The sequence below is a fragment of the Sebastes fasciatus genome, chromosome 13 (genome assembly GCF_043250625.1).
Source record: "Sebastes fasciatus isolate fSebFas1 chromosome 13, fSebFas1.pri, whole genome shotgun sequence".
NCBI classification, from domain to species: Eukaryota; Metazoa; Chordata; class Actinopteri; order Perciformes; family Sebastidae; genus Sebastes; species Sebastes fasciatus.
The window spans coordinates 10,784,795-10,805,203 of NC_133807.1; the positions used below are offsets into that span (position 1 = coordinate 10,784,795).

Below are 20,409 nucleotides of genomic sequence, written 5' to 3' on the forward strand. Positions count from 1 at the left end.
CCTCGAAATGTCAGATTTATAATTTTTTCCTCTATGTGGCCCTAACACTCCGTCGTACCATAGACCTACTACAATGACAAATAAAAAAGGAAAATGTAAACAAAAAAACAGTTATTCATTTCCATTTTTTAAAAAATCCACAGGGAGCCACTGGAGAAGGGCTAAAGAGCCGCATGTGGCTCCGGAGCCGCAGGTTGCAGACCCCTGAGTTATTGCAATATGATACACTTCATGCAATGTGATGTATACAATGTGTTATTTTTTATTATATGCAATATGTTATTGCAATCTGATATACTACATTATGTGTCTTGAAGGGAAGAAGAGGTGAGGGTTGTCTTCGGAGGGGTTCGGGAATGTCCGGAAACAGGTTCAGTCTGCCGAGTTCAATCAGTAGGGGACAGTGGAGCTCCATGTTGCTCTTCCTCTGAGTAGCAATCACTGGTGGAACTTCAGGTACTCTACTAAAGTAAAGCAATCACTGGTGGAAAGTTACTAAACTGGGGAAAAAAAGTTCTAATTGGCATTGTATTTTACATCGTTGGAAAGCCTGTTTATTTCCCTTCACAATGATGTCCAACTTGTAAGGATCATGCATTTGTGGGATGAGCAGCACAGCTGATTATGTGGGTAGCGCCCAAGAAAAATTTGCCAAAATGCTCTGTCAATGGTAAACAGTGTATTCTCCTGTTACTGAGGCTCCTGGTGGTGTATTAAATAAATAAAGTGTAAAATAGCCAATATGTCTTGTTTGTTCCTTGTTACTGATAGAGAGTTCAATCATCCAATTCACTAAACAACTCAAAACAAGAGTCAACACCAACAGGAGAATACACTGTTTACCATTGGCAGAGCATTTTGGCAAATTTTTCTTGGGCGCTACCCACATAATCAGCTGTGCTGCTCATCCCACAAATGCATGATCCTTACAAGTTGGACATCATTGTGAAGGGAAATAAACAGGCTTTCCAACGATGTAAAATACAATGCCAGTTAGCATTGTAACAACAGAGAAATAATCCACCAAACACAAGTTTCCGAACTTTTTTCCCCCAGTTTATAATAAATTATCTGATAACAAAGTGGAAGTCCTACTTAGTCAATTCAACATCATGGAGTACATCTAATAAGGCAAATCATGTGACATACACAAACAAATAATCTTTGTCACAAGGACCCCCACACCTTCAAAGATATCAACTTTGACTTCAGAGCCCACTTTTACATATAGTTCCCAAATACAGTACCTTTAAAAAGAATTCACGCATACATGTTTGCATAGGTATTCACCCCCTCCGTATCAGTATTTAATAAATGCATCTGTGGCAGCAATTAAAAGGTCTTTTAAAAACTGCCCTGAAGGAAACATGTTGCTGTTTTACATAATTCTTGACTCAGGTTGAATGTGTTAAGGATATTGCTGGTACAGCCTGTATGCCTCTCTTCTCTTACTATTTCTATTGTGTTGCTTATGTGTCTTAACATGTGAAATTGTTTTTATGTGAAACTGCTGCCGTCTTGACCAGGGATCCCTGGAAGAAGAGATCTTGTATCTCAATGGGACCTACCTGGCTAACTTTTTATTTTTTAATTTAACCTTACTTTACACAGGTAATCTCATTCTCAAGAAAGACCTGACCAGCAATACGACACAAAGTTAGAGACAGACAGGACATTCATACAAAGACAAGATAGTACGCTAGTCATAAAAGTAATAAGTGCAAAAATGCCCAAAAAAAAGAACACAGACACTCTCCAGATTTCTTAAAAGTAGTTTAAACTCTCCTAGGGCAATCATACTGGACAGCTTCAGTTCCCGCTTTAGCGTGTTCCAGGTTGAATTCTGTAGTGATGAGAGTGATGAAGCTCTGAGAGTGTACAGTAGGCTGTGGCAGCACTGTTTACGTGACATGTAAGCAGATAAATAAGTCGGCAGCAGTCACAGGATGGATTTATATATGAAGTTATACAAGTGCAAAGTTCTGTGCATGGATACAAATGAGCAGTTGACTAAAGAATACAGCGTAAAATGGTGTGTGAGGGGTTTATAACTGGTTCTGAAACAATAAAAGATAAAAAGTAAATTACAGCTTATATATAGATATTGTGTGACTTACAAAAATTCCAGTGTCCATCCCAATTTGTGCTTTTCAATCAACTTTTCGTGGAGTTGATTGGAGCAATACTGACTCATCAAAAGATACAGGTGTATTAATACTCCAATCAACTGAAACACCTTGACTACACACAGGTGATCTCCATTTAACTAATTATGTGACTTCTAAAAGGCTGCCCCAGTGATCATTTAAGTCTGTCCTAATATAGGGGGTGATTACTTAAACATAGAAACATGTATTTCATATTTGTAATTCATTTCAAATTTAGATTACTTTGCGGAGATCTGTTTTCAGTTTGACATTAAATGGTCTTTTTCTATTACATTAAACCTAAAGCTACATTAAATCTTTGATTCAATTAATATGGGTAATGTAGAGGAAACAGTTACGTAGTAGACACAGAGCACCATGGGCATCCCATCTGACTTGTGTCTCTGGCCACCTTACGAATACGTCCACACTTAACTAAGCATGAGTCGGCTAACTCCTGACAGAAAAATCAGTCTTTATTATTAGATGCTTAACTTGTTTGACCAGTCACTTGTTTACTTAGTCAGTCCTTTCGTGCTGAGCAGGTAGCAGTACAGTGAATTTGTCTGATCTTGTTTGCTTGAAATGGCTGCACATAGGTTTATTTGGGGGGTTGTTGAGAGCCAAGGCTGGATTACCAACTAGTCAAAGCAGAAAACTGCCCCGAGGCTTCAAACCCCCAGAAGCTGCAAAAGCGATAATTAATTGGAAATGTGTCAGGGTATATGCACCACTAAGGCACAATATCAACTTGTGCATATTCCTGAATATACTTGCATTTAATTAAATAACCAAAATTGTCACACAGCAAACATGGGGCCAAAAGAAGGGTACTGTTTGGTCTCTGGACAAAATCTAATTAAGATGCCATCATGTGTATGTAATGTACAGAGAATGGAGTGGTAATGTAGTGTGAAATAAGTGCTATTGCTATGGATACCTGCAGTTTGTGCATTGATTTATAATGGTGGTTAAAATGTTGTCCGGAGGTATGCTTGAGATCTCCGGTTGAATGATGTTTATGAACACCTGCCAGCCAATCAGAAACAAGCATTTTCAGTGGTATACAGCCCGTTCTCATTCCCAGGGCGTCAAATACTGACGCTTTGCCTTCGGTGTTAGATACCAACGCACAAGGCACCCTTGAGCGTCGGTATGAGACGCACCGAGCTTTCCGTTAACTACAATGCAAACCCATCCGCGTCAATATTAATGCTAAGGGAAAGTGCACAGAGAGTATGGTGATGTAGCTTTAAGAGCAATAAAAGGGGAGGTGGATGGGTCAACAAACACAAGGCTTTCATCCAGGAGACCGCTGTTCGTGTCCCATTCGTCCCGTTACAATTAGCTTCAATCATCATGTCCCATGTTCACAATGTTCAGCGTCATTTTCACTGTACAAATCTAGTAGTTTGAAGCCCAACCATATTGTTTTTGCCTAAACCTAAGTGGTTTTGTTGCCTAAACCTGTTTTTGTTTAATTCCCAACATTAAAGGAACAGAATGAGCCCTTCATATCTACATAGGGAGCGGGTCCTCTTCATGGAATCCATATTGCTCCACCACGTTTCTACAGTAGCCTAGAACAGACAAACCAAACGCTGGCTCTAGAGAGAGACTTTCACGTTTTTATGTTACCTGAAGGCCCCCGTAGTTCTCCAACATACTCGAGAAACTGCGGTAATGTGAGCCGCAGAGTGCAAAACCGTGGTGCCGCCAGCCGCCGTCTGACTTACGTTGCTCTTAAAGTAGTGTTATTATGGTAAGGATGGCCTCCGAGTCAGGTGAACGGCGTTAGCACGGTTTTGCACTCAGCAGCTCACATTACCGCAGTCTTGGAATGGGAGGAGTGAGCGGAGGGGTACTCAGTTGATTGCAATCTGCAATTACATCGCTAGATGCTGCCAGTTCCTACACACTGTACCTTTAAGCACGTGTTAACTGCGACCAAAAAGAGTGACACCGAGGGGTCTGACAAAGCGTCAGTATATGAGGAGTTAGGATGAGAACGCGTTGTGATATTAGAACACAGAATCTATTGACTTTGAACAGTTTCTTGCCTTTGTGTGGAATAGGCTAAGTTCTCAATCAAGACTGTGACGATAATGTCTGTGAATAGGCCTCTTTTTTTCTTCGTAATTTTATAGTATGTCTGAGGAAATGTTGATATTCCCAACTGCATAATCTTTTTCCTCTGTCATTATGCCTTTACATTTCCTGCATTATGTTACCCGCTTGCCAGCTTGCTAAATTGTTAGCCCCCGTGGCTTCTAGATGCCGGCAGTAACGTTAATATTGCCGTTGTTTAGCAGCGGTGTTCCTCACGAATGAACCACTTGAACACCAAGCATATCGTGCACATGACTTCCCATGTTGTAAATACAAGCTCACGAGTTTCATTTGAAGGCTCCAAGTCACTAGAACACTTGAATAGAGGAGAGCATTCGTTAGTGTTATTAGTTACACCTGTGCTGTTCTTACTTGACAAGTCAAAATGTCTGTTGTGAGAAAGGCCTATTATCCTGAGTTACAGTGTCACTCTATTTTTAAAGGTTGTATTTTTCCATGCTCCTTTTGGTATTTTGAGCACCAAAAACCAAATGGCAATGTGCTGGGGTAAGTTACAGAGTTTAGTCCAAAGCCACTGTAGTCCACCCACTCATTTCTTTGGACTGAGATATAGGTGGCACCAAATCAGACTCCAACTCCTAGTCTCCTTTCTTCAATATGATTCAATTTCACTTATTTTGTCAGTAAAAAAGAAAATAAAAGTCATGCATTTGCATTAGAAAAGAGATAATGAGATCTTTTTAATACACAGAAATACACCACTTTCTTTAAATCACATTTTCTCCCTGCTGAAAAGACAGAATTCCCACACACATACACAACAACACACACAAACTCTTTTCAGTGAACACTTGTTAAGCCATTTCCGTGTGTTGGTGTAATCATTACCATCATTCCAGGTTTATCAGGAGCAGCTGTTTAACACAAATTCAGTTCAGCTCAGTGAGTGAATGTTCAACATTTGGTGTTTCGATCTTTAGTACTGTAGCATGAGCTGGGTAAGAATTATGCTTTTTGTGTGTAAGAAACAAATGAAGTGTGTGTGTGGCCCTGTTCAGACCTGGTATTAACATGCGTCCTGAGTGATCAGATCACAAGTGGACAGCTCTGAGTACAGGTGTGAATCACACTTGATTCTGTTGCCCCTCTAAAAAAGAAGTTAGTAAAACAAAGGAAGTCAGCTCCATGGTATAACCCTCAAACACGCAAATTAAAGCAAGCATCGAGGAAACTGGAAAGGATATGGCGTTCCACCAAACAGGAAGAATCTCATTTAGTCTGGCAAGATAGTCTTAAAACATATAGGAAGGCTCTCTGTGATGCCAGAGCAGCCCATTACTCATCATTAATAGAGAAAAATAAGAACAACCCCAGGTTTCTATTCAGCACTGTAGCCAGGCTGACCGAAAGTCACAGCTCTATTGAGCCATGTATTCCTACAACCCTCAGTAGTAGTGACTTCATGAGTTTCTTTAATGATAAAATCATAACTATTAGAGACAAAATTAATCACCTCCTACCGTCAACTGGTACCAATTTATCCTCAAACTTAGGAACCTTAGAAACAGCTGTACAACCTGATATATATTTAGACTGCTTTTCTCCTATCGATCTCCACAAATTAACCTCACTGATCTCCTCATCTAAATCATCTACCTGTCTCCTAGACCCCATCCCAACTAAACTGCTTAAAGAAGTTTTACCTCTAGTTAGCACCTCTTTACTGGATATGATCAATGTGTCTCTACTAACAGGCTATGTACCACAGTCCTTTAAAGTAGCTGTAATTAAACCTCTTCTTAAAAAACCCACTCTTGATCCAGAGGTCCTAGCCAACTATAGACCTATATCTAACCTTCCCTTTACCTCCAAAATACTCGAGAAAGTAGTTGCCAGTCAGCTGTGTGACTTTCTACAGAACAATCATTTATTCGAAGATTATCAGTCAGGATTTAGAGTGCACCATAGCACAGAGACAGCACTAGTGAAAATTACAAATGACCTTCTAATGGCATCGGACAAAGGACTTGTCTCTGTACTTGTCTTGCTAGATCTCAGTGCTGCTTTCGACACCATTGACCATGACATCCTATTACAAAGACTGGAACATTTAATTGGCATTAAAGGAACTGCACTAAGTTGGTTTAAGTCCTATTTATCAGATCGATCTCAGTTTGTACATGTCAACGATGAGTCCTCCATGTACGCCAAAGTTAGTCACGGAGTTCCACAGGGTTCTGTACTTGGACCAATTCTATTTACCTTATATATGCTTCCCTTAGGCAATGTTATTAGAAAACACTCCATAAACTTTCATTGTTATGCAGATGATACTCAATTATATCTATCAATCAAGCCAGACGAAACAAACCAGTTAACTAAACTTCAAGCATGCCTTAAGGACATAAAAACCTGGATGACCTGCAATTTCCTGATGTTAAACTCAGACAAAACTGAAGTTATTGTACTAGGCCCTGAGCACCTCCGAAACAAATTATCTAATGATATAGTTACTTTAGATGGCATTGCCCTGGCCTCCAGCACCACCGTAAGGAATCTGGGAGTTGTCTTCGACCAGGATATGTCCTTTAACTCTCACATTAAACAAACCTCACGGACTGCCTTCTTTCATCTACGTAACATTGCGAAGATCAGGCACATCCTGTGTCAAAATGATGCAGAAAAATTAGTCCATGCATTTGTTACCTCTAGACTCGATTACTGCAATTCCCTATTATCAGGCTGCTCCAATAAGTCTCTTAAGACTCTCCAGTTGATCCAGAATGCTGCAGCACGTGTTCTGACTAGAACTAGAAAAAGAGATCATATTACGCCTGTATTAGCTTCTCTACACTGGCTGCCTGTAAAATCCAGAATAGATTTTAAAATCGTCCTCCTCACCTACAAAGCGCTAAACGGTCAGGCCCCATCATATCTTAAAGAGCTCATAGTACCCTACTACCCCACTAGAGCACTGCGCTCACAGAATGCAGGGTTACTTGAGGTTCCTAGAGTCTCCAAACGTAGAATGGGAGCCAGAGCCTTCAGCTATCAAGCTCCTCTTCTCTGGAACCAGCTCCCAGTTTCAGTCCGGGAGGCAGACACCGTCTCTACATTTAAGAGTAGGCTAAAGACTTTCCTCTTTGATAACGCTTATACTTAAGCTGCTATAGGCATAGACTGCCGGGGGACTTCCTATGACACACTGTCATAAGGAACTTCCTATGACACACTGAGCTCCCCTCTCCTTCTGTATATACTCATGTCCCATGTCCATGTTGTTACTAACTTCATTCCTTCCCGGGAGTCCTTGTGCCTCCTTGTCTCGCAGCTAACCGTGGAGCGGGGTCACACCTGGAGTGAGGTCATACCTGGAGCGGGATCACACCAGGGAGTGAGGTTATACCTGGAGCATGGGTACACTTGGAGCAGGGTTTCACCTGGATCTTGGTGGTCTCCGGTATTGTGGCTGCATCTGCTGCCGCGTCGGTGCCTGCTTGACACCAACTGCTACCATCCCTAATTAACTACGTCTGTACGAGGGACTACCAATGCTAACGAGGGATTTCCAACACCTAATGACAATGTGGCAGCCTGGAGAATAACACTTCTCAATCACTGCCAAAGACATCAAGAGCTCCCAGCAAGCATGCTGATGCTGCAGGAACCAATGCACGGGCATCGATCGCAGGGACGTCCCACACCAATACACATGGACGTACTGAGGAGAGATGCTGGACAGTGCTGGCTTTCCGATAGTTGTATTATCACTCTTTCCATCCACCACTATTGGTTTTGTGTTATCAGCCCTACTTGTATTAGTTATTACAGCTGCTAGACTGCTATTGTGGCTGCTTCTATATCTCTCTCTCTCTATCTCTCTCTCTCTCTCACTCTATCTATCTGTCCCCCCAGCCGGTCTCGGCAGATGGCCGCCCGCCCTGCGCCCGGTTCTGCTCCAGGTTTCTTCCCAGTAATCGGGGAGTTTTTCCTGGCCACAGTGCGCTTGGTGGATCCTGTTGGGTCTCAAAACTATGGTGTACGGTCATAGACCTGCTCTACATATAAAGCGTCTTGAGATAACTTCTGTTGTGATTTGACGCTATACAAAAATAAATTGATTTGATTTGATTTGATTTGATTTGAACGCACTCAAGACGCATTGAGGACGCATTGAGATCGAATCATTCAGACCACATTCTGAGGTGGTCTGGGCCACATATGGCCACATTCTTTTAGCGGTGTGTACGTGAATGTGTCCCTGGCCATATTAAGGAACGCCTACTCATCTGACGTCCCTCTGGGATCCGCGGGGTCTCTCTGCGCTCCTCAGGTGAAGACAGGCAGACGCGAGCGCTTGTCAGCCTCGCGGAATGGAAATGACCTCTGTGCTCTACTGTATCCTGTTGGTACAACTGTATTTTATTAAAATATATCTTATCTATAGGCTACATATCTACAGACTATCAGTCTAGGCACGTGAAGCGCATTATTATCACACTGTCGGAGATGTGTTGGTGTTTTTGCTCCGCTGCTTTGCACAGAGCTGACACCCGCCTGCTCGCTTGCTCGCTCTCATACTCTGAAGCTCTGTGTGCCGCTGTTACCTCGCAAAGACATGTCGGCGGCATGGAGGTCCACGTGGACAATAACCTTATATTTTGATGTTTATAAAATGTACCCGAATTTACAAATATGTAGGATATCACTACTGACATTCATGTAATCTTACATCTGCTGTATTAGCCATGAGTTTACTACGTGTTTGTTTGCATATAGAACGGGGAAGTGAGATCAGATAACAAGTGGTCACTCAAGAAGCATGTGAAGACGCATTCTAATGCCAGGTGTGAACAGGGTCTATGTACGGTTAAAAAAAGTTTTTGGAGTGAGACAACAAAACAAACAGTTACAGTATATCCTGATGTGCCATGATGATGGCGATTCTGAAAAACATGCGAATGGGTTTCAAGAATGAAAATGCTTCCATGGTTGTTGTTGTCTAACCAAACGGTCTTCAGCTGAATACTTGATGCAAGAGGTTAACTGTTGTTCCTATAGGTCTTATTTATAGTTCAGTGTCGGACTTCAACCGCTGATAGCCCCATCACAACACTAGATGGATGTATTATACATGATCAAGATTGGTTTTGCTGTAGCCCTGACGTGTAAATACATTTTTGAGGAGGAATACATCAGTTACGGTGCAGTATACGTGCAAGGACTGCAAAGCTACACCGTAACCTCTTAACACAACACAACTACACCCACCCTTTACTGTTGAAGAGCTCTTTATAATCATTCACTGTTGAAGACTGCGAACATGAATCCGGTTTCTTTAAACATTTAGGTAGACAAAGAAATCTAGGATCTTCCACACCAGATTTCTACATGTTTGAGGCCTCGCTGAGACTAAAACCAGAGTCTTACAGTGTGCTCCCACCTTTCATGTACCTGGGCCCTGGAGCCTGATGATGTCATCACCATGGGGGACGGTTGGAAAAGCACTGCCTGCCATCGATGCTGTGGTTCACTTGTCTGTCGTTCCCTGCCCTATCTCTGGGCACAGGCCTTCTCTACATCGGCGATGGTCTTTGGTGCATTAGAGGACAGAATCAGAGGGCCTCCCTTGTCTCGGATCACCACATCATCCTCAATCCTGATGCCCAGGCCGCGGAAACGCTCTGGCACCTGGTCATTGTCCTCAGGGATGTACAAGCCTGTAGCAATAGAAGGAGGAAAGTGGAACATTTATGAAAGCAGTAATTGGGAGAGATGTTCTGAATGGTTGTGCTGCAGTTTGGATTTTTAAAACCTGATTTCACCCAGATTCTTGATTAACAGCCACAGCTGGACATTTTGAGGAAAAATCAAAAGAGTGAAAGGGTATACAAAAGGCTAGATACCTGGTTCTATAGTGATGGCCATTCCTGGCTGTAGAGGTTGTGAGCGGGACAGCTCAGGAGTGTCGTGGACGTCCATGCCCAGGTAATGCCCAACGTGGTGGGGGCAGTACCGTCGTGCAGCCTGGGATGAGCATAAAATAAAATTAAAGCATTAAGTAGTTGTATAGAAGTTTGCTGTTGTCCCACAGCAGCCACAGCTTGTTGCTAAACATTAATGACATGAAATTCAGATGCCACTGCGGCTAACTGTGGTGAATGAGCCTCATCAAATCACTTTCTACCTGCACTAACTGAGCACAACTGAATCCAGGAGCATCTAAACATCTCAATTAAAAGTGAACGCAAACACCAACACGCAATTTGAAGGAATCCTCTATATATGAGATAATTTGCACTACGTATAAATGTGACGTTTAGAATCGAATATGTGTTTTAGAATTTCAAAATAAAACATTTTTGAAGACCAAATGTAATGTTAAAAACCACAACGTGCCACTATTTTAGAGTGATTTGGCTATTGTGTGAGGCAAAAATGCAGGAAGTAGGATTTGCCCTTTATTCCTGAAGCCTATTTGGAAAGCACTTGCTTTTAATGCTGGCGACCACTATGCTCAAGAGGATCACCACAATCAGAAGAATTCAACCCAGTGGGTAACCTCCAGGTTTGAAAGTGAAGCCGGTGCTGAAGTGCCTTAAACTTGCATTCTTTCTAACAGCCAGCAGGGGGCGACTCCTCTGGTTGCAAAAAGAAGTCTGATTGTATAGAAGTCTATGAGAAAATGAGCCTACTTCTCACTTGATTTATTACCTCAGGAAACATTGTAAACACGAGTTTATGGTCTCAATCTCCCAAAATCGACCATAAAGCAGGGTATGCTTTAGGGCATGGTTATCTTGTTGATTGACAAGTCTCTACCACGCCGTTGTCCGGTCTGGAAATTGTCTGCGTTTACTGCGTCTCACAACTTTAACCCTTTCACAGTGTGTTTTCAGTTCACGAAAGTTAATTGAAAACTTTTTGGTCGCCTAAAAATGTCCTATTCAGGGTTCGGTTGTACTTAGCTCCACCCTCTTGTCCCACTTCTGGTTGCAAAAAGCCAAGACGGCGACGGCCAAAATGCCGAACTCGAGGCTTCAAAACAGCAGTTCACAAACCGATGGGTGATGCCACAGTGACTACGTCCACTTCTTATATACAGTCTATGATTCATGCTCTGAGGACCATGAATATCTGTACAATCTTGGCAATACATCCAACACGTCTAATACTAGACCAAAGCAGTAGACCAACTGACAGACCACATGACATACTGACATTGCCATCACTAGAGCCATGATGCTACAATAGCGTGGCTAAATATCATACATTCAAGAGGGCTGATAACTATGTGCCTCGCTTTTATATGAAGGTCTCTCACAGGGGAAGACCATCATCATCAATCAGTCAGCCAATGCAGAAGCCAACAAGGCAGAGGAGGAGGCCTCAGGCTCTCCAGGCCTTTCTTAGTGTTTTCTTTTCTTTCTTTTTTTATTAGAGAAACCAGTTGAGTAAATTTACATCCAGCTTTGGTTTGGTTTGATTGTTTTATTTCCTAAAAAGAACCACTGCAGGAAATGAATATCTCTATTATACAAAGTTTACAGAGCCTTATGTTTCACGGAGGCTGTAATTAGGTCATTTCATCATTTACATTGGCCAAAGGAGCTTATGATAATTTCCTGACCGAAAACCACTGGTGAGGACATAAATAAACCAAAAATGTTTAAATTCAACGCCAAACTGACAACGGTGATAATCTGATAGTATCTGGTGTGGTTGATTGATATTCAACAGCAGGGCAAGATTTCAATTTACACTACCAATATCCAGATATTTAATACTGTGTGTGTGTGCATATGTCTGTAAGCAGAACGTTAATGTCAGAGTGAAATATGATCTTCTTTATATATCAGAGACCCTTCATTCATCTTAAAGAGCAGCTGAGTTTTGGGATCTGGGAAACATAACTTTCTTGTATAGTAATAAATTTGCAACTCATCTTGAGGAATTTTGTTACCTGCAGCAACTTTGTTTTCCAGAAGCCAAGAGTTGCTTATTTGTTTTGTCTACCAGCTGGAATCCATTCTCCTGCTATTTCTCTCATTATTACCTTTAGTAGATCAGCATCACTCGCGCTGGCCTTGACGATGCCTAGCCGCCTGAGCTGCCGTCCCAACAGAGCCAGCATGGTGCTGTAGATGTGATCCAGACTGACGCCCGTAGAGCAAAGAGACAAACAGGAGCGCTGGACCTCCAGGATGGCCTCGTACAGCTCAGCCTGGGCAGGGCTGAATCTGGTAGGAAAGAGGTGTGTTTGTTGTCGGTCATGGGAATAATTCTCAAAAACACCTACTTAAAAAGGCCCTAAAATCTAGAGACATGGAATATGTATAAAGCTAACAAGAAATGATTCTACCTGAAAATATCCAATGAGGAAAAGATCTGAGTAATGTGTGTGTTCATGAAATAAAAGGTGAGGACTAATGTGAAGAACAGCTGGATTTCAGTTAAAGGTCTGCAACCATAGTGAAGAATTTGTAGAGCATGTTGCAAGTCTCTACATAAAAATGCACAGATATTCTTTATAAACATAATTTTTCTTTGAGCGGCACAATTTACAGTTTAAGATTATTTTTCCATACTTACTTTCCATTCACTGGCCATGTTCGAGTAATATCACTAACGTAACCAAAGTATTCACAACCACCATCAAGCAGCACCATTTCACCATCCTGATGGAATAGAGAAAGTATAATGAGTTAGTTGACATATTCAGTCGTTACTTTATATATATACACTGTATATAAATATATATGCATATATATAACCACTTTTCAGAATGCTCAATGTGGATGTTCATTGCACCTCATGTGACAGGACAGATGCGTTAGCACATACAACACCTTCCTTTACCTTGATAATCTGGTTGTTGTTTATGTAGTGCAGAGTATTGGCTCGATTCCCTCCAGCAACAACAGGGGGGTAGGCCAGGAAGTTAGCGCCATGGATCCGATTCTCAAAATCAAACTGGAACATAAGATTTCATGTTTATAAAAAAAAACCTTGTAAGCTCCGTGTTTGCAGTTGTCTATACTCTCCAATTTCTGTGAAAACTGCTTTTTAATTTGCAGTAACTACAAAACCGAGCTATAAAAACCAAACCACTGTAACTGCACTCTGGCTTGGTTAATCTCTGAGCTCTAGAAGCTGTTGTCACACTTACTTTAATATCTACAGCTAAAACAACAGAGCAATGTCAAGTTAAAGCTAGACTTCTAAAGCTAAATCTAAATTATTGATTTGTCCATAGTTATCTATAAATAAAATATATAATTTTGATAAACTGACATATTGGTAATACAGTTAGTTATTACACATAAGTTAAGGAGGCATTAGTATTGTAAATTCAATCATGAAGAAGAAAAAATACCCTAGCTAAACTCAATTAGCTTAGCAGATATTCATTTTCAGTTACCTTGGCAAAGAGCACAGCTTCATCCACGTCTCCTTGAGACAGAGCCATCGTCCTCCTAAAAGCCTGAAAGACAAGGATGCGAGTGAGAGTGATTACACTGTACATCCATCTTAAAAAGTATAAAAAAGACACCGTAACATAACATTACAAAAAATATATAATTCAAATTATGGAGTACGGTCTAGACCTGCTTTATAGGAGCGTCTTGAAATAACTTGTTATGATTTGACGCTATATAAAAATAAATTGAATTGAATTAAAATATTGCCCTGTTTGAAGGCATATATTGTTAATTAGTCGTTGTGGTTTTCTTCTTTCTGTTCAGTCTTCTTGAACTTTAAATAAATAACCACTTACAGATCCTTAGGAACCGAACACTGAAACACAGCAGAACAAAACTGTATTTCTTACATACAAACTGTTTTACTCTTCAGATTTGCAGACAAGCCTAATACAGATCTGAAAATATGGATTCAGAATGCAGAGCAGTGACATTTCCTCTGGCAACATTTTTCAACCCTCTCATGCTCTAAGTAATTTAAACCCCAACCTGTGCTGAGATGTGACCTGCTTCTTGCATGAGCGCCACCTCTGCTGAGCTCTTGAGGGCCCTAAGAGAGTGTATGAGGGGCCGGAGAGTGTGCGGCATCGGCCCCGCCTCCAGCACGGGACCCACGTGAGCCTTGTGGAGCCGAGGGTGGGCGGGCTGAGAACTGTCGTACCACAGCACAGTGCCTGAAGGAGGATTGGAGAAGAGAGAAAATGGTAACGGTGAAGAGGTTAATGTCCTAATTATTTAGTGGTCGAATGTCAGCTCCTGTTATTTTTTAAAGGTTTACAGATTACATTAGAAAAATACATGTTCAGGACTGGAAAATCCACTGAGGGAGCAAGATGATAGTATATCAGAGTTTAGCAGTTCTCTTCTGCTCTTTATTTGGTTTGGGGGGCTCAGGCTCAGATTATTTTCTCTTGTAAAAGTGAAAAATATGGTTTGAAGATACTAAGATCAGAGCATAAATCTAAGCTCTGTGTTGCTTGTCCAAGTATGTTTTTCTACAGAAAGACTCACAACCTTCAAACGGTTGTGTCAGAACAAATAACATACTGGCCAAACTAGTTCTACACAGCAATAAACAAACAATACTACCCCTGGTGATGATTCTGACTTTTTGCCTGGGACGTAACTTTAGCCTCGGTCGTTTAGCATTAACTATATATTGTATGTAGCCACAATGTACATTTTTAAGACCCTTTTACTCGAGCTACCTACAGCTCATAAAATCTGATAGCGACAGACACAATTTCAGCCGAAAAAACCTGCGGCCGCTGGCTAGAAACTAGAAGCCGGCTTTTGTTTTTTAGTTACTGTAAATTATTGTAAGCTGCATATGTGCAGTGCTATTAGTGTATTCACAATACTGGAATTTCTAACTTTGATATAATACCTTGAAAAATATCGATATTCTATACCATTTCCGATACAATGGTGAAAAACTGACAACATTGAGGAAAATTTTAGATCTTCATGAAAAGATAAATATCAGTGTGTGTGTGCGTCAACTCTCTGTCGGAGAAAAGAGAGAGCAGACTCTACACTGTGAAAAATGAGTACTGAAACCATTTCAAATATTCAGTATCGATATGTAATACCTATCAAAATATAATACAATAAAAGCTTGAACTATAGACTGTATATAAAAATGGATGACAGGACTGCTCCCCAAAAGTGAAGCAAAAACATCTGCACTGCCCCCTGGTGGCTGGCTGCAGATTAGGTCGTTAACCCCGCCCCCTACATGTTAGTGGATGGGACATGGGCCAAACTAAAAAGTCAACGTACACGTCAAATAAATTTTTCCCAAAGATGGTTTCTGTCATTTCAGGTAGTTCTCATCACGCTGATGTATGTCCGTGTTCATTTTTCTGATAAGTTTGGTTTTAATGAGTTATTTGATTCTATAAAAAGGGGTGAGACGTCATGATTGACAGATTCTCTGAGAGAAGTAGTCACGAAACCGAAAGGCTCGGGAAAACGAGAGACGAGATGTAACTTTAACTTTCCATAACCGTCACCAGTCTGTATAATAGAACGTGTCAATTTGATCATAAATGTAGTTAAAGAGATATTATTGTTAGTTGTTGTGTCTTTCTAGTCAAATGGATACCGTGGTGCTAATGTAGCAGCTTGGTGGCTCACACTAACAAGCTGCGGCCGAGCTTGGCTCGTGATTGGCTCTGGCTGGTGTGTGGGTGGGACCTTGATACCGTGGCTCCAGCCCCCCCGATCACTACTGCGTAGACTCTGGCTCCAAACTATGTCAAAATCTCAAGATGGCAGCTCCTGTATACGGGATATTTTGTCCTCACTTTTGTACAGTGGGAAGAAGTGGAGACGCGTGGTCCATCTATATATACGGTCTATTGCTAGAACAGAAAGCTTGACAGATGTAGCGTAACAGTAACTAAGAGGGGCGGGGCTTAATGAACAGTCAATTGTTTGGCTGTTCAAATGAAGCAACAAAACATCTTGATCGATGACATAAATCATCCATCCTCACCCTCCCATTCACCCACCTTTAAGGCTCTTGAGTACAAGACCCAGTTCTTCTGTGCTATGAACTCTCTCTATGCCGGTCAAAGCAGCCGCCCCATCCTTCCCCGACCGGGGCCCGTCCCACAGCTCCCTCCCCGGGTCTCTGCGCGGGACGAACAAGATGGCCTGGTCTGGTCGTCCTTTCCCATACAGAACCAGGGCACTGTCAGGCTCTAGGATGCCACTGAGGTAGAGGAAATCCTGGGGAACATTAAGCTCCAGGTTAATTGACGAAAGCCTTGCTAAAATTAACAATCAACATTCTAGTTGACAATTTTTCTTTTTACAAACATAAGACTGTAAAGTAACTGAAATTGAATGTAAAGAAATACAACTTGACACCAAACATGCACCTGGTTCTGGTGGAAGGGATAAGGGATGTCATTGGTCATGTAGCGGGTCGGATGGGACAACACAATGACCACATGGGTGCTAGAGGAGGCAGAGGGTCCCAGTTTGTCTGACTGGGCCTCGATGAATGAGGCCAGTCTGTGTCTGCGGAGCTCGTACTCTGTCTGGCTCAAGCCTGGGGTCACTTCACCTGAGGAGCAGAGGTCATATGTGATGTTCCAGTGTTAAACAGAGAGCATGAATCCTAACACCTTAAATAAATAAATACGTATTGAGCCTGTTGCAAGTTTTCCCTAAAGAGTGTAATGTACTGTTCCAGCAAACCAATGTAAACAATACTCACCATGTTTGATGAGGTGTGGATGGGTGAAAGGGCTGGGCTGGCCCAGGTACCGAGCTGGAACCGTCTTTGGTTTCAGACCTCCTGGTTTCACAGAAATGTTTCTGCACGAGCACCGGACGCATCCTACGGACAGCAACACAACACAGACGGCAGTTACACTTGAACTGGGCCCCTACAATGCTGCATGCTGTTGCTTTAGCCATTGATTATGTTTCATCTGCAGTCAACTTCCCATCTGGACAATTTTAGCTTATCACAGATATACAGTATCAGTATTGGCGCACGCTGTTTATATGTCGGGTGATAAGTGACAAGAAATCGCCGTACAGAAATGCCAAAGATGATGAGTCTATTTCTCAACAACAACAGCAGATATGGGCCATATGTTCCAGTCATTCGTCTCTTTAAACAATTTCTGGACCACAATATTTAAAGAGTTCTCATAAATCTATGACAAAACAATAGACCCAAACCAAAATGGCAATATTTGCTCTACCTTCAACATGTCATTACTTCATAACAGTCAAGTGTTAAAGCATTTGCTTCATTTATTAGCCTGAGGATTAATCCTCTTCCTCTTTTATACAATGGATCAGGGAGGTCATGATGTGTCTTCAAATTTAAAGAAGTGAGGTGTCCTTTTAAATAGATCATTTAAAAATATACTGGAATAATTCAGTACAAGGTGATGCATAGTCTGCAATACTCAAAAACTAAACTGACCCACGTCTTCCCATCAGTGTCTCCTAAATGTTACAAGTGTTGCTCTGCTGAAGGATCACTGGCACATCTTCTCTGGTTTTGCCCTATGCTACATTATATCACTTTTGGACTGCATTTTATTAGTGGCTCTCAAAAGCCTATTCCAGAAACATTCAGCCCAACCACGACCAGGCCATCTTTGGATGCTCTGCAGGGACGTTTGAGCTGCCTTACGACATGCAGATGGCTCTGCTCTTAGGAATGGCGGTTGCTAAGAGATTTCTTCTCCTGACCTGGAAGTCTACCACTCCACCTTGCTTTGTGCGTCAGCTCAAGGGCATGTTGTCTATTATATAAATGGCAGTGGTGGAAAGTAACTTATTAAATTTACTCAAGTACTTGAGTACAATTTTGAGGTTCTTGTACTTTACTTGAGTATTACCATTTTCTGTTACTTTACACTTCTACATCTTAGAGGGAAACATTGCCCTATTTACTCCACTACATTAATTTGATAAATTGAATTACTAGTTACTTTTCAGATACTGATAATTAAAATATTATCAACAAATACAACATGATATATTTTATATTGAGCTACATACCAGTATATAAAGTTAAATTAAAAGTAGCTCCATCTTTACCAGTTGCAACATTAAAGTGATACGTATATTAATTTATTAGTGATCATAATCCCATAACATAATTCAGTACATTAGTATGCCATGGGCCATTCTGCACTATGAGTACTTTTACTTTTGGTACTTAAAGTATATTCTGAGGTTAACACTTTTGTACTTTTACTTAAGAACCATTTTGAATGGAGGAGTATTTCTACACTGTGGTATTCCTACTTTTACTTAAGTAAAAGATCTGAATACTTCTTCCAACACTGACAAATGGAAAGAATACGTCTGCGCACACACACGCACACACACACACACACACGGTCTTTTCCATAGAGATCAGAATATGGTTTCCCTTCAACATTAAGTGCCAATAACATATACATTTTCCTTGATTTTTTACTAATATTATAATTTGATATTTTAATTTATTTATATATGACATAAAGTGCCTAGTACTGAAATGCATGAATAGGCTGCATGTTACATATATACTCACTATATGGGAAGTGTAGCCTAAGTATACGGTATATACTGTATACCGTATATATAATTTATATATATATATATAAATATATAAATAAGATAAGATATTATAAGATATTCCTTTATTAGTCCCGCAGTGGGGAAATTTGCAGTGTACAGCAGCAAAGGGGATAGTGCAAAAAACAAGATGCATCAGCTAACACAGTAAAAAAAAAAGAGCTAAACAAAGTCTAACAAAATATGAACCATTTAAATAGAAGGAAGTATAAAAATAGGAGCAGTATATACAGTATTGACAATAAACAGACTATTAACAAAATTGCAAGAGTGGAAAATTATATTGCACAGTGAGAATGAAATGAAATTCCACCTGAAAATATCAGGTTAATGTCAGGGTGTGTAAGTGTAAGGTGTCTACTGGGAGCAGTGCTGGTTGTGGAGTCTGACAGCTGTTACATATATATACTCTCTATATGGGAAGTGCAGCCTAAGTATACAGTATATACCGTATATATATATATATATATATATACACACATATATATATAATAAATATATAAATATATTTATATATATAATATATATATAAATATATAATATATATATATATAAATATTATATATATACACACATATATATTATAAATATATAAATATATATAAATATATATATATATATATATATATATATATAAATATATATAAATATATATATATATATATATACATATATATATACTTGTTTTTTTAAATATAAATAAATACTTAAGTTTAATAATGGAATAAGTACTCAGATCCTTTACTAAAGTAAAAGTACTTCATTCAAAATCTTACAAAAGTTAAAGTACATACTGCTAAATGTGCATAATTGTGCAGAAAAATGGTCTGTCAGTGATATTTAATATGTAACACTGCACTTTATTTTACAAGCCTATCATAATAGCCTATGTTTATGTAAAACCTTAATCTGAAAGCTAACTAGTAACTGTCAAAGTAAATGTAACTAGTGGAGTAACAGCTTAATAGTTTTCTCTGGAAAGTAACCCTAGTGGAGTAGAAGTAAGTAAAGTATGGTAAAATAGTACTCAATCACAGACAGAAGGAGACAGCAGACTGGACTCACCTGGACTCCAGGTTCGTGGTGGCAGCAGCCTGACAGCAGACCTGAGCAGGCTGCTGGCTGAGGGCAACATCGCTGCTGCTACTGGAGGACACCGAGCAGTCACAGCATGTCAACCCGCTGTAGTCAAGAGGTACAAGTCAGTAAAGTAGGCAACTAACACTAGCATATGTATTCACAGAGACACATAGCGGTGTGTTGTTGCGACTCACCAGCGTTAAACCCTCCTCATACAGCTGTTATATCTCTCTCTCTGGTTGTTAGTTGGCCGGTTAGCCTCTCTAGCTTGATACCTCCATGTTTGCTAATATCGTTGGTGTTGCTGGGATTTTACTGCCCAGTGTTTCACCTCCCAGGCAGAGATGCATTAATCCCGCCTCCTCTGCTGTGATTGGTCGAGCTTCTTCTTCTTCTTTTTTTTTTTTTTTTTTTTTAATGATGGTTGGTAACCAGTGTATTAGGCGCATTACCGCCACCTTCTGCTTCAGAGTGTTGACCAGAGAGTATATCCTGACCATTAATGTTTTTTGTCTAATTAAAAAATATAT

General features: G+C 40.5%; 1 protein-coding gene across 2 annotated transcripts; it reads right to left on the reverse strand.

Annotated features, from left to right (window-relative positions):
- Nucleotides 1–4,926: 4,926 nt before the first annotated feature.
- Nucleotides 4,927–20,202, reverse strand: xpnpep3 (X-prolyl aminopeptidase 3, mitochondrial). 2 transcript variants are annotated; one of them, XM_074655398.1, is made up of 13 exons: nucleotides 20,074–20,202; nucleotides 19,865–19,981; nucleotides 16,929–17,051; nucleotides 16,588–16,775; nucleotides 16,216–16,435; nucleotides 14,189–14,373; nucleotides 13,639–13,701; nucleotides 13,077–13,190; nucleotides 12,810–12,895; nucleotides 12,274–12,457; nucleotides 10,124–10,244; nucleotides 8,370–9,937; nucleotides 4,927–5,346 (listed from the first exon to the last, which is right to left on the reverse strand). In XM_074655398.1, exons 2-12 carry the CDS (start codon nucleotides 19,932–19,934, stop codon nucleotides 9,771–9,773), a joined length of 1,521 nt encoding a protein of 506 aa, XP_074511499.1. In that variant the 5' UTR covers nucleotides 19,935–19,981; nucleotides 20,074–20,202; the 3' UTR covers nucleotides 4,927–5,346; nucleotides 8,370–9,770. The 2 variants fall into 2 exon arrangements, with proteins under 2 accessions (XP_074511499.1, XP_074511500.1); XM_074655399.1 differs by lacking the exon at nucleotides 20,074–20,202 and having other exon boundaries at nucleotides 19,865–20,063.
- Between the last annotated feature and the right edge of the window lie 207 nt (nucleotides 20,203–20,409).